Source organism: Uloborus diversus, chromosome 1 (assembly GCF_026930045.1).
Source record: "Uloborus diversus isolate 005 chromosome 1, Udiv.v.3.1, whole genome shotgun sequence".
In the NCBI taxonomy this organism is placed as follows: domain Eukaryota; kingdom Metazoa; phylum Arthropoda; class Arachnida; order Araneae; family Uloboridae; genus Uloborus; species Uloborus diversus.
This window is the reverse complement of record NC_072731.1, coordinates 238,049,421-238,065,661: the sequence shown is the minus strand read 5'-3', so window position 1 is coordinate 238,065,661 and position 16,241 is coordinate 238,049,421. Positions and strand designations below refer to the sequence as shown.

At 31.5% G+C, this 16,241-nt stretch overlaps 2 protein-coding genes across 2 annotated transcripts in view; one reads left to right on the top strand and one right to left on the bottom strand.

The window, feature by feature from the left end:
* The window catches only part of LOC129234211 (39S ribosomal protein L15, mitochondrial-like), a 31,246-nt gene extending 28,522 nt beyond the window's left edge, over positions 1 to 2,724 (top strand). The window contains exon 6 of the mRNA XM_054868133.1: positions 2,477 to 2,724. Coding sequence (XP_054724108.1) covers positions 2,477 to 2,611 — 135 coding nt within the window. The 3' untranslated portion in view covers positions 2,612 to 2,724. The remainder of the gene's footprint in view (positions 1 to 2,476) is intronic.
* A 2,845-nt stretch (positions 2,725 to 5,569) lies between these two features.
* The window catches only part of LOC129234209 (orexin receptor type 2-like), a 53,215-nt gene continuing 42,543 nt past the window's right edge, over positions 5,570 to 16,241 (bottom strand). The window contains exons 4-5 of the mRNA XM_054868132.1: positions 8,351 to 8,463; positions 5,570 to 5,796 (exon numbers count right to left, since the gene is read on the bottom strand). Coding sequence (XP_054724107.1) covers positions 5,642 to 5,796; positions 8,351 to 8,463 — 268 coding nt within the window. The 3' untranslated portion in view covers positions 5,570 to 5,641. The remainder of the gene's footprint in view (positions 5,797 to 8,350; positions 8,464 to 16,241) is intronic.

Below are 16,241 nucleotides of genomic sequence, written 5' to 3'. Positions count from 1 at the left end.
TAGTTAAAGTTATTAATGAAAAGTTAATATAATGGTATATGAATGTGTCAAGTATATATTTCCTTATTATTTTGTTAAAACAGTTGGACTAAAATCGGGATGATAAAAAGAAAAAATTGTAAATGCACCATTGCAAGAAAGGCTGCACTTCCAAAAATTTAAATTTTTAACACAAAAACGCTGCAGCATTACTTCCAGAAATTACTGTATATACAGTGACTGCCGCTTATAGGAATCAAGTTTTTTCTAAACAGTTTTGATTCAATGAAACAAAAAAATAGAAAATATTTTTTTATGTGGAATCCTGAATACAATCGTAGAGGAATCATTTTAGTTGTAGCCAAACATGATGAACTATGTTTAAAAGTATCCGTTCAATTCAAAATATTCATTCTTTGATTAAAAAATTATTTTTAAGGACTTTGAAAAAACAATCTCAAAACTTGTTTCAATTTCCTTCGGCTTGAAAAATAGGCAAAGAAAAGGAAAAGTCTTCAATGATATGCCATGTGTTTGTGAGAAATGTTTAATTATGTAACAATTAATACATTTAAGCGGCATGTTTGATTCAAATATCTGGCAGTTTTTCACAGTTAGTGCTGGATTTAGTACTGCTTTTGAGAATTTTATTGATTAAAGTCATTCAATTACCCAGTGCTCACTGAATTCAAATTTGTGGCTATTTATTATTCTCCCTTTTGTTTGGATTCTCAGAGTCAAAATACTTATTCTGTGAAAAATAGCTTTTAAAAATCCAAAGCATTCATTCCTCAAATATAAGTAACATTATGAGAAAGGAATAATGACGCAAGGAGTGATCAAATTTTGAAAAATTGAAGCAAGAAAAAAAAACACTAAAGGCAAGAAAGGGACAGCTTTTTTTTTTTTTTGAAAATTTTCAGGAATCATAGAGAATTGTTGTATCAATTCATTAAAAATAAAGTCTTTAAATTTAGTATTATGTTGAACTTTGCCTGTTAGAAGTCAATTTTAATGATATTTTAATGAAATGAAAGCGTCCCGCTCTTGCTCCAAATACATATAACAATCCAAATAAATTTTGGATTTTCAGTTGTAATCAGAGTAATATTTTGCCTTAATATGCAAACGATGCAAGTGTTGTAATATAGAAACACTTTAGTTTCAAAATAATACAAAAAAAAAAGTAGTTTTTCTTCACCCTGAAACATTACCTGTTTCAGTTCCTTTTTAAAAGTATCTTATAGAATATTGGTTGGCAAGATCTTGTTCTTTTACATAATAAGCTTTAAATACAGTAGAGTCTTGAAAACCCGAGTCTCAAAAGTCCGAGGTTTCGCTTAATTCCAGGTGCTTGGTTGATAATTTTAGGGTATACTTTTTACGGACAAAAAATACTTTAATCTGAAAATTGAAATATTTCGCTAAGTAGAACTTTCCTATTAACATACAATAAGGTAATAACATGATATTGAAAGGTTTATTTCAATAATAGTCGCCAAGAAATATTTATCGACTGTTAAAGATGTTTTAAGAGATGCCTTGGAGAAAGTAAGAAGTTGGTTGATACAAAAAAATAACCTGAAATTAAAGCATTGTTTTGCCTCAAAGAACGAAAAAACATCTCTTTTAAAATATCCGATAGCAATTAAAAAGGGAAGTGCAAAATTTGATTGAGTACAATTCATATATACGAAATTTTCTCCTTCTATGACTAATATTTTTGTATTATGTGAGATACATACGCACGCTCACACATAGACACAAATGTAACGACAAAGCTCATCAAAATTTATTCGAGGATGATCAATGGACATTTTTTGGTTGCCTGCAAATATACACACAAGCACTTGCAGACATAAAAAAAAAAAATCAAAACTTGTTTAGGATCAACTAAAACATAAATTTATCTTGAAATTTGAGTGATAAATTTTTCGAAGAGACAATATTTCCTTTTCATAGCGTAAGAAGTAAACAGTTCATGTACTTTTGTAGTCCGAAGATTTTTCGGATAATCCAAGTTTTCAGTAATCCAAGGTGGCGCGAGCCCCAATTACCTCGGATTTTCGAGACTCCACTGTAGAATCATTAAAATATATGAAGAAAGATATTTTCTTCATGTATTTTAATTCTAAGCACAAATATAACAAAAGTAGAGCATGCAAAAAGGTTTTCAATTCTTATTAAAAGAAAAAAAAGAGCAAAGGAATCAGAGAGCTTAAAGTTCCTGAAAGAGTCAATCATTTTCCCTGATTCCACAGCCCTGGTAAAAACCAGGCCTGTGGAGTTCAAGTCGGATTTCATTTGGGGAAAAGGAGTTGGAGTTGTGAATCAAACGTTTTTAAGTTCAAAGAGTTGGAGTTCCTCATTTTCCTTCTGGGTCTGTATCAATACCTAAATAAATATCTATAAACTTAAAGCATAATTAAATGTCTTGAAATGCAGGTGTAATAGTTGTTGGAAAACTAATGCATTTTTAATTGAAATTTTCTTCCAGTTTGAAATGCTGAAAAGTAGAAAAGATCCAAGACAAGTTTTTCTGGGCCTAGAACCTGGTTGGTTAATTAACCTGAGGGATAAAACCATTTATAAGCCTAAGTGTGATATATTACAAGCGTATTATAAATCTTGAATAACCTATGTATAGTATACATTTTGTAGAAAATTAAAAAAGATATTTTGCATTGTTTTTGATTAGTATGTATTGAAATAAATAAATGCCTTGTGCAGAAAAATAAAAGGTACTGTTTGACCGTGGATTGTATGTAATTTGGCAATCTGCCAAGTAAAGACTATTCCATCTGAATTAATCTAGCAGGAGAGAAGAGAAAATAACGATGGGATTTTGATGCACGCTTTTTATAATGTCACTAGTGCCTTATTCATTTATTGCATTTCCTAGAATAAAATAAGGGAAAACAAAAATAGTTACCATGGAAACAACAAAAAGAAAATAAAATATTTTCATTTCGTTCAGGAATGTAAAGGCCAAATGGTAAGCTCAAATTTTGTTGTGAATAAATAAACCAATTTTTGCCGTGAGAATATAGATTGAATGTACTTTAGATTTAAAAAATATTGCTATGAGCAAATTTTCATTTTTACAAAACTAAGGCTAAATAATAGAGAGGCAAAAGTGCACATCTGTAGCAAATCAACTAACACGCCTATAAACTAATAGATACGTCCATTTCCGCCTATGAACCGGATATTAGCCTTTCCATGTAATTGATGGTCAGACAGTAAAAGTACAACTTAATGAGCACAAATTTTCTGGAAACTGCACACATGTTTCAAGAGTTATAAGGAACCCCCTTTTCAATGAAAAAGAAGTGAGAATTAAAAAACATCTGACAAAAACTTTTATTATTTATTTTTTAGTTTGAATTGGTTTGATAAATACATACACTTCATGTTTAAATGATAAGATCATCATTAAAGCATAAAATGGCAAAATTATCAGGATAACAAGAACTGCTTTTTCAGTTCAGAAATATTTTGAGTTTTCGAAGCGAAACAGTAGTCATCAAAGTGACTTTCAACACATATACATATAAATGGAATAATTTTGCAATTTTGTGTTTCAGTAATTTTGATTTCATCATTTTTTTCTGTACGCAGGTCAAGATTCATTTCATGTTAGCATGCTGCCATGCGTATGTGATGAGTTTACAAATGCTAAAAAATGCATTCTTTTCTTGATTTCGTTCTTTTTTTTTTATTGCACTTGCTTTGAAGCCTGATAGATTTGTAAGTTTGGGTCAATTACTTTTCATTCTGATATACATTTCTTTTAATTTCTAATATTTAGACTTAAAAACAGCAAGAAAGCCTAATTGTTAAATTTACATGTATACAGTTGACTTTCTATTTAACGACCTTTAAGGGACCGCAAAAAATCGTCCTTAAGTAGAATTCCTCCTTAAATGGAATTTTTCTAAAACTACAGAGGAGCATTCGGGACCGTGAAAAATCGTCGTTAAATAGAGAAAGTCGTTTAATAGAGCGTCGTTAAACAGAGAGTCAATAGTATTTAAAAAGTAAGATAGGTGTTAACATTATTTTATAACTCTTAGACAGGGTTCGTATGCCCTTGAAAAACCATGAAAAGTGCTTGAAAAAGTTTCTTAGTGTTTAAATTCTCTCAAAAATCATCGGAGTGTGCTTAAAATTTTTAAAAAGTCACCCATTAATGTATCAGACTATAGTTTTGATTGGGTTTTTGACTAATTTATATACCATCGCCCGAAAGTCATAAAATCATCAATTTTCCATTTTCTTCCTTGTTGTATCACAACAGAACGCTTATCAAAATCTTTTGCAGTTGAGAAATGTTAAGTGAGAGAAAATAAGTTTATATATATGGAGAGCAAATAAACTAGCAAAAAAAAAATGTCCTCTCTCCTTTTTTGTTTGGGGCTGTTATGTTTATGTTGAAGCAACTTTTATTGAGATTTTTATTGTGTGTGGAACATTTCCTAATAGGGATTTTTAGGAACTGTTAATGTTATTTAGTAACTGCTGTCCTTATTTTGATAGGGATATTTAGAAACTATTTTTATTTGCTCAAAATTTTTAGGCACTTATTTTTAATTGCCCCATTTAGAGACATCTAAACAATCTCATTTCATTGAAACGCTTAATGCTGAAATCATAAATTATTTTTCTAATTTGTTCAACATAGATCATTTAGCACATTATGTCAAAAAGCCTAAAAATACTGGGCCTAAAACAGCATAATTATTCTTAAAATACATGTCTGTATTAATATACTTATCTTTGATCCATTAATTCAGTGCTATTTTTAAATTTCTTGAGTGTTTTTAATTGAAATTTTCTCTTAGTTCAATATTAATATGAAAGAAACAACTTATGATTATAGATTAACAGAATATAGTTAAAATTTCATATTTATGCAATGGTTAAATTTTGATAAAACACAAAGAATTTAAATTATAAATGTTTTAGTGTACAAAATATATTAACTTATGTTACCTTAGAGAATCTAGAAATATTTATGAATAAGAAGTTAGTAAACCATCACAAGCTCAAGAAGCAAAACTCATCTTCCAAGTTAAGTACAACGTTTCTAGCCTTTCTTGAGAGTTTTATTTAGCAGTTTGACTCTTATCAAATATGTAATAGGGTAAAAGCATCAGTTTTTGTTGCTGGAGCAAAAATTAAACAGATTTATGTTTTAGATAATTCATTGTGTGATTAATGAAACATGCATATCTTGCACCAAGATAACTAAAAATTTTAAAAATGAATTTGGATTTTTTAAAACCATGCTTCAATATAACATTTGCAGAATGGTTTTGAAGAGATAATTTAATCTAGAAAACTATTGCTGGTGACTTAATTTGAGTACTTTTATTTTTCCTTATTTTGAAATGAATGAATAAAAATGATTTTACCTCATTCAATTTGAATGTGTTGTAACATTTAGAAAGAGAAAAAAAAAAAAAAAAAAGGAAAGGTCAACACATAAAGTAAAAGTATTTTTAAAATATGCTTAGAGTTTGTGAAACTTTTAGTGGATGATTTTTATTCATAAAATGTAATATAGACACCAAACATATGATTGATTTTATTCCATTCACAGCAATACATTTGAGATTTCAGTACATATAAGCTCTGGACATACACAGAGAAATGTGTATTAAGAAAAATTTGCCAATTCATGAATTCTTTTGTCACAGTGGGAAACTGTGCTGGTATATTTACAGAGATATGTCGTACCCCTGCTGATGTGCCTCCTATTCTTCTTCAAGCACTGACATGTAAACGTGTTCTTGAACTCCTTCCGAAATTTTCCTAAAAGATAACAAAATCACAATGTATCATGGAACTTTTCAACTTAGTTGTTTGTTTTAAAATGCATCATCTGCTACTGCTTAAGAACAATTCAGTGGTTATTGTTACAACTGCTCTTTCTAGTTAATAAACTGCTCTTTTGTGTAAAAATGATTTGAGAAAATATATAATTTTAAAGCAGCTACTATTGTTGAGGAATATACAGTGCAGGGGTGGGTCCAGAAATTTTTGTAAGAGGGGATCAAGTTTTAATGGAGAGCATTATACCTATACATAAAGTATCAGTTAAGCAGCTGTGCCTATCCCTCCAAGGGGGATTTCGCACCACCTCATACTCTACAGAGGTACTCCCCTCCCCGCCAAATAAGATTAAAACCCTTTCAAATTATCTCCCCTTCTCCCCCAAATTTTTCAATGATGCTATCTGTGCCATGGATCATATTCAAATTTTTATCAGAAGTCATATTTCTTCAGGCAAACAAGTTGGACACGTTACCGTAAACTCTAAATATATATTGTTCTTTTGAAAATGAACAAAAAACTCAAACTATTAATAGCCCAGTAAACAAACCCAGTCAATCCTTTGAGTAATGGTGTGCTAAGAAAAAATAACTTACAGAACAAAGCAAAAAAAAAAAAAAAAGGTTAACATTCACTCTATGCACTATTTTTCCTAATCTAAGAAAATGAAGTTTAATAATTTTCATAATAAAATTCATGCCACAGGAGGGTCAGCTGACCCTTTGACCCTCCCCTGAATCCATCCTTGATACAGCTTGTCCCTGTTTAACTTGAAAAGACCTCTATTTTTGCAGCCGTTAGTCCTAGATGCATACTTCCAGTTGCAAAAATGGTCAAAATAAGGTGCTAAGTTAAGATATTAAAAGTTTGAAGCAAAAAAGAAAACTGGGGGGGGGGGGACACAAGAATCTAACTTTTTATAGAATCTAAGGTCCCCTTACTTATACGTAAGAAAATAATCTTCATTGATAGTCAATTGATAATTTCAAGTCAAAACATTTGACTTACACCACTTTACACTCACATTCAATAACACCTTTGGAGGGAAATATTGTGGCTAATTAGGGTTTCAAATCATATGTATGCGTAGTGTGTTTTTTCAAATAGTATGAGTTTTTGTAATGTGTTTAAATGTATCATATTGTAACATTTGCATTTATTTTTCAATAGCAATAAAAAACATAGATAATTTTTTTTTTTTTTGCTTTGACAACTGGTCATTCTTCTAAAAAGGCGAAAGTTTCCAATCTCATGTTTTTCATAATCCCTTAAAACTGAACTCTAATATCTCTTTGAGTTTTGGTTGTAAATGTTTCAAATTAAGTGGAATTGTGTTTCAAAGGAAGTTGTTCTTCTAAATATAAGTTCCGTATAAAAGGTTAAATTTCGTAATTTTTCTCCAATTTTCTTTTTTGCTTCAAACTTTCAATATTTTAACCGCACCTTATTTTAACCAATTTTGCAATTGAAAGTATGAATCTAAGACTAACGGTTGCAAAAATAGAGGTCTTTGCAAGTTAAGCATGGACAATGTGTATGTGGGAAAAATACCACTAATAGGATATAAGTTTTAGAACTGTATGTTTTTTATTTGCTGTGAGGAGATGCCTGTTCTGATTCCCTGCAAGTGAATTCTTCCAAAATTGGCACTTTTTGTATTTGATTCTCCAATGCACACATATTTTATTATTCTTCTTGTAAATACAGAATAATAAACTTTTCCATTTGAATTGAAAAAGATTACCATTTTGTCGATTATACAATGCACAACTGAACATATTCAATTTGGTAAATAAAATTTGTGTTAAAAGTCTTCCTCCAGAATTATAAAGTATCCATTTTTCAATGTAATGAATAACGAGTCAGGTGATAAGTACAGTATAACTCAACTCGGAATCAATTGGGACCGGACCCCATTTACTCAGAAATAATGTAACTTTACTATTTCATTCTTTTTTCAGCAATTTGTGCAACGCTAACAAAAATTGTCTCATTGAGTCTCGAACTTTAGAGGTTCACAATTGTCCTTGAAGTCATAGCGTTGCTTTTAATAGTACTCTTTCATAGTGTATGCTTTTCTATGGAATATGACCCTTTATTTATTGAAACCAATACTAAAAAAATTAGTAAGAAATTAAAGTATATTTTAAAAGTTTGCATCACATTATTTTTTGCAAAACCTGATGTCGTCCAAAAGTTTATCCTGCACATGACAGGTTTACTTTATTAAAAAAAAAAAAAAAATAATTTTAAAAGGTATTAAGATTTTTTTTTTTTTTGCTCAACAAATCCCACAAATTTTACCGAGTCAGCAATTTTTTTAGCTTTTAACCCTAAATAATTTGTATGCATAGTAAAACGTTTGTAAATATTTAGCCTAAATCTTGCATATGAGATGGGACCCATAACTGAATACTATAACCGTCAGTTATTAGTTCACCACACGTACTCAACTTTTGATTGTCATTTAGTCTGAAAGTTTGTTTAACTTCTTAGCTTTGAATCCAATATTTTTGTGAAGATTTATTCTTACCATTCATGATGTTGTAAATGACAGGATTGACGGCACTGTTCGCGTAACACAGCCAGTGAGATACTAATGATGCAACAGTTGTGACAGGAGTTTGGGGAATGCCAACTGTGTAACTGAAAGAAAACAGACTTCTTAAGAAACTTGATGTACAAAATTAATCATGTACCGTATTACCCCGCATTATCCGGCATGCTAGAAAAAAGTGAGGTTGACCAGCATGCCGGGAAATTCGAATTTTCCGGGATGCTGAATAATTTGAGGTTTATTTTGCAACAAAACAAAAGTGAATTTCCCCATTCAGTTCCAATCAGAAACCAAACCACAGTAAAGAAAAAAATTAATAAATCCCGAAAGTAACCTTCTTTCAAATAAAATGTGTATTGCATACAATACGTGTTTGTTATTTATGTTAGGTCATTATTAATGGATTTAATTACATGCCAATAAAGTAATTAATTGAGAAGCAATTGTCATTACTGCGATTTGTTCATAATTTTTTTAAATAAATTATTTTAGGTTCCTTTTAGAGAGGTAAGTTTAATTTTTATTTATTGAATAGCTATGGTAAATTCTTTAGCTCTGGTTTAGGGGCGGTAACCCCTACTTTTATAAAATTATTCATGTTAGAATAACAAATGACATTGTTAGTAAATATTTTTACGAAATTAAACTCTTTATTAATACATATTCATTTTAAAGCTGAACATATATTTTTTTCATAGTACAGTAGAAGACCGTTATAACACACACCTTGGGACCAGAGCTCTTGCGTTATACAGGTTTTTGCGTTATATAGATCATTTCACAAATTTTGAAATTAATATTCAGAATATATCTATATATTAGCACTTCAGAATGAGTTTTATCTGCAATGAGTATTAGAGCACCACTATTACAATTAGTTATTCACAAATAAATATGTTTCACAATCAAAATAAAGTGCATCATCCTGCACTTCTGCTGGTTCATGGTTTGCATAACAGCAGCATTTTAAAGAGCCATCTGGTATTTTCTATTTACTGTAAGTACTAATTTTCCTTTAAAAGCTTTGAACTAAGATGGAAAGATGAAAAACTGTTTCAAAATTTAATTTGCCTTACAATTTTTATGCTTGCAAAGCAAAACAGAAGGATTTTTTAAACTTCAAAAGATATTGTTTACTTCTGAAAAGTTGTGCGTTTTGTAGAGAATTGCGTTATATAGGTTGGCGTTATAATGGTCTTCTACTGTATTAATTTTTTTCCTAACCTCTATTTTCCCGGCGTGCTGGAAAGGACCACGGAAGGGTTATTGGAAATCTGGTGACCTCCGAATTTTGCGGCATGCCGGATAAAATTGGGTAATACGGGATTTACATCATATTACCATCATATTAACTGCATATGATCCCAGCAGCAGAATTTTCTTCTGCAGTCTGTGGATGCAGAATAAAAATTTAAAAATAGTCTGCTGAACAATCTGAAATTAGGTTAATCATAAAATCTAAATCAACTTTGGAAAATACTTAAAAACCAGATGTTAAACTAAAAAACTAATACAAGTACATTCTACCTATGGATTATATCATGTAAAGAAATATGCAAGGTTTTATTCGCTAAAATTCTACATTTTGTTTTCTCCTAAAATTTTAGGGTTTTCTCTTCTAAGAAATCTGTATTAGCAACATTAGCTGACATAAAATTGAAACATTGAGCAAGGATGGACAATTAAGGAACCTCTTTCACAAGTTACAACCTAAAACTCATAAGCTTGTCCAGCAAAAACAATAGTACTCCTCCTATTGATGTTGTGAAAGTGACTGGTACAACATGTCAACCTCACCTAGATCCTAGATTGCTTAAAATCTATTTATTTCTTTGCTTTCATGTGTTCGGATGAGAAGTATGTTCAAAATAAAGTTCTGTGTAATAATACTAAATATTGTTTACACAAATTATCTATTTTAATTCAATAACCAGTTTCAGCTTCAGTTTCAAATTTTTAAGCAACAGGTTTCAGTTTCAAACTTTGATTGTACAGGGTGGGGCGGCTGGAACTTCCTTTTTTGAAAATGAAATAAAAAAATTTTAAGACCCACACACACACACACACAAAAACTCTTTATTATTATCTTTTTCCTGTCACACATAATGGGAGATTATACTTCACACTGTTTTGATAACTATCTGGTAAGTGTTGTCCTCCATTGTCAATACATTGATTCAGTCGAACTCGGAAGTTTTGGTCAACTCTTTGGAGCATGTTGACTGGTATATTGACAGTTTCGGCTTAGATGCGGTTCTTCAGGTCCTCCGAGGTTCATGGACACTCGTTGTAAACCCATGACTTCAGATAATCCCTCAGGAAATAGTCACAGGGGGCTAAATCAGGTGAGCGTGGAGGCCAGTCTAAGTCCCCATTCTGATCGAGCGGCTGTTGGAAAACTACACCTCCACAGTTAAAGCGTGATGCTGTTTCGACCAAAGCATGTTGGCAACTGAAAACATGATGTAACAAAAATTCCCATTTAGATCTTTCCGTTGAGCCTCTCCCCACCACTCTACACACTTTTTGCACCCAAAATTAAAAAAAAAGTTCCTGTGCCCCACCCTTCTCAAAGGGGAGCCTAGAGCCTCAGAGGTAGAGAATTGCTGGTTTATATTATTGTGATTCAAAGCGCACAATCCCAACACAGACTGCTTTAAATCGTTTTATGTTTTTTTTTTAAAATATTTATTAATTTTTTGTACTTAAATTTCAAACAAATAGGTGTTTGATTCTTAAACTATATCTCTCCTTTTCAATTTTTATTGTTTGTTTAAAGTTGGAATTTTTTTTTTCTTCTCCTATATTAACTTTTCAGAGAAATATCGACAAAAAAGTCCTTTGAACGAGATGGAAACGCTTTTAAAATTAAAATGGAATCCATTGGGGGCTGTTTATAAATGATTTCACACTTTTTTCCGAAAAAGTAGAGCCCCTCCCCCCTTTGTCACAAAGTGTCACACTTCACCTTACCTCTCCCCTGTTCTTGACTAGGCTTGCCAGACGTCCCGGTTTTCAGAAAAAATCCTGGTGTTTCAGAGCTTACTTCACGTTCCGGAAAACGATAAATTTGATTAAATGACCGAAATGGTCTAAAAGTACAGTGAAACCTCAGTAAGTAGTCGACCAGTTAAGTGGTCACTCCGTTTAAGTGGTCATTTTTCTTTGGTCCCGAAAAGGTCTCATTCACAGTAATGTAAAATGATCTTCTTTTACTGGCAACCAAACTTTATATTACCCGGTTAACTAGTCACACAAAAACTGTTTTCTAAAATTCCCTTTCCTTATCGGATCTTAGAAAGTAGTGTCAGACTTAGTTGAAAGGCAGTTTGATAGTCATTTTTCCTTGAAATCTCAATCCTCGGTTCTGGCCATTCAAAGTATACTTCTTGCTGTGACTCTGCTGAGTGCCAAAAGTATGACTCAAACTCTTTTTAGCAAGACATGCAAAATTTAATACCTGGAGAAAGTAAGTCAGTATTCAACATCCGTTCAAGGAACTACAAACAAAGAATTTAAAGCTTGATGTATATTAGAAAAGATTGTTCTTTTACATAAGCAACAGCTTCATCAGTCAACATTGAACAATTGCATTAACGTATTGTATTAAGTTAAAACAAGTTGTTGTTATTTAGTAATGTATAAGTAAGAAAAAATAAAACAAAGTAACTATCATTAGTATTTTTCCCCCTTTTCAATATTTGCACTAATTTATAGACATTGATAACATAAGCTGTTGTTTTTCTCATAATTCTACTGCTATTCATGAATATTTGTAAGGCTGTTTTTTTTCTTCCTTAATTTCCCACTCCACATAAGTAGTCACTCCGCATAAGTGGTCAAAACTTTTTGGTGCCTTGAGTGACGACTTAACGAGGTTTTACTGTAATTAACTCTGACGGATTATTTTAGATGAATAATTTATCATTTGTTACATTGAATGGAAAAATTAATCCTGGATTAGCCTGTGAGTTTGTTACAACAAGATTAAAACCAAAAAAGACTTTAAAAAAGTCCCATAAAATGAAAAGTATATGTAAATATCATTCAATTGTTTATTCCTCATTCAAATTTTTTTTCTCACTAAAAAATAAATTGTAAATAATTTACATCTAAGAAGTGAAATGTTCAAAATTTATCTACTTAAGTCATTTTTTATTACTCTTGTTTTAGGTTCATCATTTCATAATTAGTTACCATTTATTCATTGCATTGAGAATAAATTGCCCTATAAAACACTCACAGGTGTGTATCCTTTTCAATACTAGCGGTGGGGGGGGGGAGACATTCGGGTTGAGCATTTCAGAAATCTGGCAAGTCTACTCTTGACACAAGTCACGCTTTTTTTCACCAGCATATTGTTACGAAAAAAAAGTGATGTCACGTTTCTTGTTGCCACCTCCCTCCCTCCCTCTTATCACAATTTTACGAACCTCCCTCTCCTCATAGCGTGCGACTCCATTTGTGAACGGCCCGTTATCCGTTTTTTTTTTTTTTTTTCCAGTCTTGAAAGGAAAACCTTGAAGAAAATGCTTATTAATAAATCTTTTTTTATTTAATACTGAAAAATAATGGTGCCTTTTTTCGGTCTTCAATAAAATGCATCAATTAGGGTTTCGGGAAAAATAAATCTCCCGTATTTGTGTGATCAAATCGTTAGAAAGCTAATGGATAAAAAATCCTAACTCGCATCAGGTATTGAATTTATTCATGAAAGTCTGTGCTTTATCGGAAATAACAGTTGGAATCAATATACATAAGAAACCAAACAAAGGAATAAAGATCGCGAATATTTGTTGCCTACGTGAATTATTGGATGGACTTACAGGGACGTGAATGTATGTCTTTGATGGAACGAATTCAAACTATTGGAAATGTTCAATTCTTAAAGGGAATTAATTACTTCTTGTAATAGTTAATTTATAAACCTTTTTTATGTACTGTAAAATGTCGTTAAGAGGATTTCGAGGGATTTGTTGTATGTTTATTTTACCATCATAGAGGATTATCGTTTTATGAATGGTAGAATGTAAATTAAAGGGCTTGCTGCGAAGAAGAGAAAGCTCTAAATTTAATTTTTAAAATCTCTGCATTGTAGCTTAAAATAGCAAATCCTATTCTAAATTAATAAAAAAAAAATGACTTCTCATGTATAACTGTGTTGAAAAGCGTACAAGAGGAGTTATTAAAATGTAAAAAAGAAAAAAGTTGAAAAGTTCAATGTAGAGTGTTTTACACTCTATTGTAAACCTTTTGAAAACATTTAAATTGGAGCTATCTCTTTTTTGCAGCAAGTCTATCAATTGCAAAAATAATTCGAAATGAGTGCAGACAAACTTGAAGCAATTTCCTTCAAATCCTTTATGTTCTTTTTTTGTTTTGATTTTAAGTATAACTTTCGCATTAAGTCACAAATATGGGGTCGAAGACGTTTTTGTGTTATTTAAATTTTTATACCACTTAATACCCTGTAAAAAATAATATACGATGAAATCTAGTTGTAAAGAAAAATAAATAAATACAGTAAAAAAAGTTAATAAATTCATTTAGGAACAAAAAGGCTATACTTCAAAATTATTTTCACTGTTGATAAATTATTATATGTTCAAGACTAAAAGGAATTTTGGTGATCTCGATCTTCATCATGCTTTGATTAGCTCAGACGTTCTACAAGAAAATATTTTGAAAAACTGAGGAAAAGTCTTCGCAATATGCATCAAAATATCCCCTGCGCATACTGAATGAACTGGCCTTATTATCATTATTATTGTTTTCTTTCTTTTTTTTTTTTGGCATGCAGAAGAAAAGTTGAGAGTAACTAGCCGAGACCATGACCATGGCTCATTTGTCGCATGGTCATCTTTGTTGTAGTTATTAGAATACATTTTGTAGAATTTCCTATATGAAACAGCCTTATCGATTTAGACCAAAGGTTCTCAAGCTTTCAGGCTCTGCACCCATCTCCTTTGAAAATCGATTTGAGGTCACGCCCCCTCACCATATGTGGTCAATATAAGCAGTAGCGGATTTTAGGGAGGTCCAGGGGTCCCCCCCCCCCCCAAAGGTTAAATTAATTTAACAGCGAGCCGAAATTCGGCGAAGTCCGTGGTTGTCGGATTTAGGGTAATTAACTATCAGTAAGTACTTAAGAAATTCTTTTTTTGAAGTATTTAATCTGTTTAATTTGCGTTCCAGATATCTTTAAAAAAAAAAAAAAAAAAAAAACAAAAAAAAAAAAAAACTTTTCTTTCACAGTGTTAAACTGAAAGCGCGGCGCTTGCGCCAGGTGGGGTGCAAGAAAGAGAGAGAGAGAAAAAAAAAAGGAAATATAAAGCCACATGAAAAGAATTGCTCAGTTGTCACCACTTGATGCATAGGAGAAAAGGAAGAACTAACATTTTAGTAATTTTTAACAGAAGGAAAAAAAAAGGATAGGTGGAAAACTAGAACATTACTCGCGATTATGGGCGAGATGCGCATGTCCGCAATGAATATATCCACAAAGCAGCAAATATTTTCTTACTGCAGCGAATGTATGTGCGTCCGTCTATGTTATCTAGCTTTGATTACTACGTTTTACATTAGCAATATTAATTTTAAACAAATTAGAAGTAAAGAAGGAGAACCTGAATGATTGTCGCGAGATGCGCGTGCTCGCAACGAATGTATCCGCGCAACAGCGAATATATTCGCCTTACGCGCTTGCGTATATCCATCTATTAATATTTTTTTTACAAATTAATTAAACAGTATCAGTTTAAAACAAATTAAAAGTGAGAAGTAAGAACTTGAATGATTATCGTGAGATGCGCTTGCCCACAGCGAATGTATCCGCACAGCAGCGAATACATCCACCAAACACGCGGCTGTATATACTATCTTGTAATAATTTTTACAATCTCTTTAAATAATATCAGTATCAATTTAAAATGACTTCTTAATTCGCGTTTCAAATTTATCTTCAATTGATCTAATCTTGATCTTTTATTTAAGAACTAGGGAAGTTTTCGATTTTTCAATTTTATTTTTATATGATAGAGTAACAAGTATGAACATCATAGGTGAAAATTTTTTTGCGATACGATAAGTAGTTTTTTTTTAAATTAATTTTTAAAGTTCAAGCGCTTGTGACGTCAAATGTCATAGGAAGTGACGTCATGCGCTCTTCCGATAGGGGAGAAACCGAAGGGTGTGCATTCGACTTCGAAGACGAAACGTAAAAGGCTTATCTCCTCGCATTTAACTCCTCGCGTTTCTGGAACATTAAACCTCTCATCCTCTCGGAAATATTCGAATATCATTATTGATGTTACTTGAGGAAGATTTTTTAGATTGTGCTTTAACGAATCCGGCTCCCATAGTGTGTTCAAAAGGATTATTGAATTTCTAAAGAATAAAAATATCAGCGCGCTCAAAATATCCGTAGCGAAAACAAGGGATCTTCGGCGGAAGGCTGCTCATTAGTGCCCTGTGACGTAAGCTCGTGACGTTTCAGAAGAGCGCAATTTTGCACGTGGATTTTTAAAAATTCATTAAAAATCAATCATAGTGTTTTAAAATTCGGCGATGGTGAATTTTTTAGTTTTGAGGTTCAATTAACAATATCCAATAACCAAAATATGAACATTTAATAGGTTGCAACTTCCCTATAACCTGATTTTTTTTTTTTTTTTTTTTTTTTTTTTTTAATGACGGGTTTGGTTGTTGCGATGTTACTCTTAGTAAAAGAGAAAATTTTGATTCTGAACTCAGAAAACGGCGAGAATGTCGAAAATATTTACATTGCATAAAGTTGAGTAAATAATAGTGTGTTTTAATTTTTATTCCTTAAAAACTTAAGCCTTATTTGAAATTCTTCAGCTCCCGT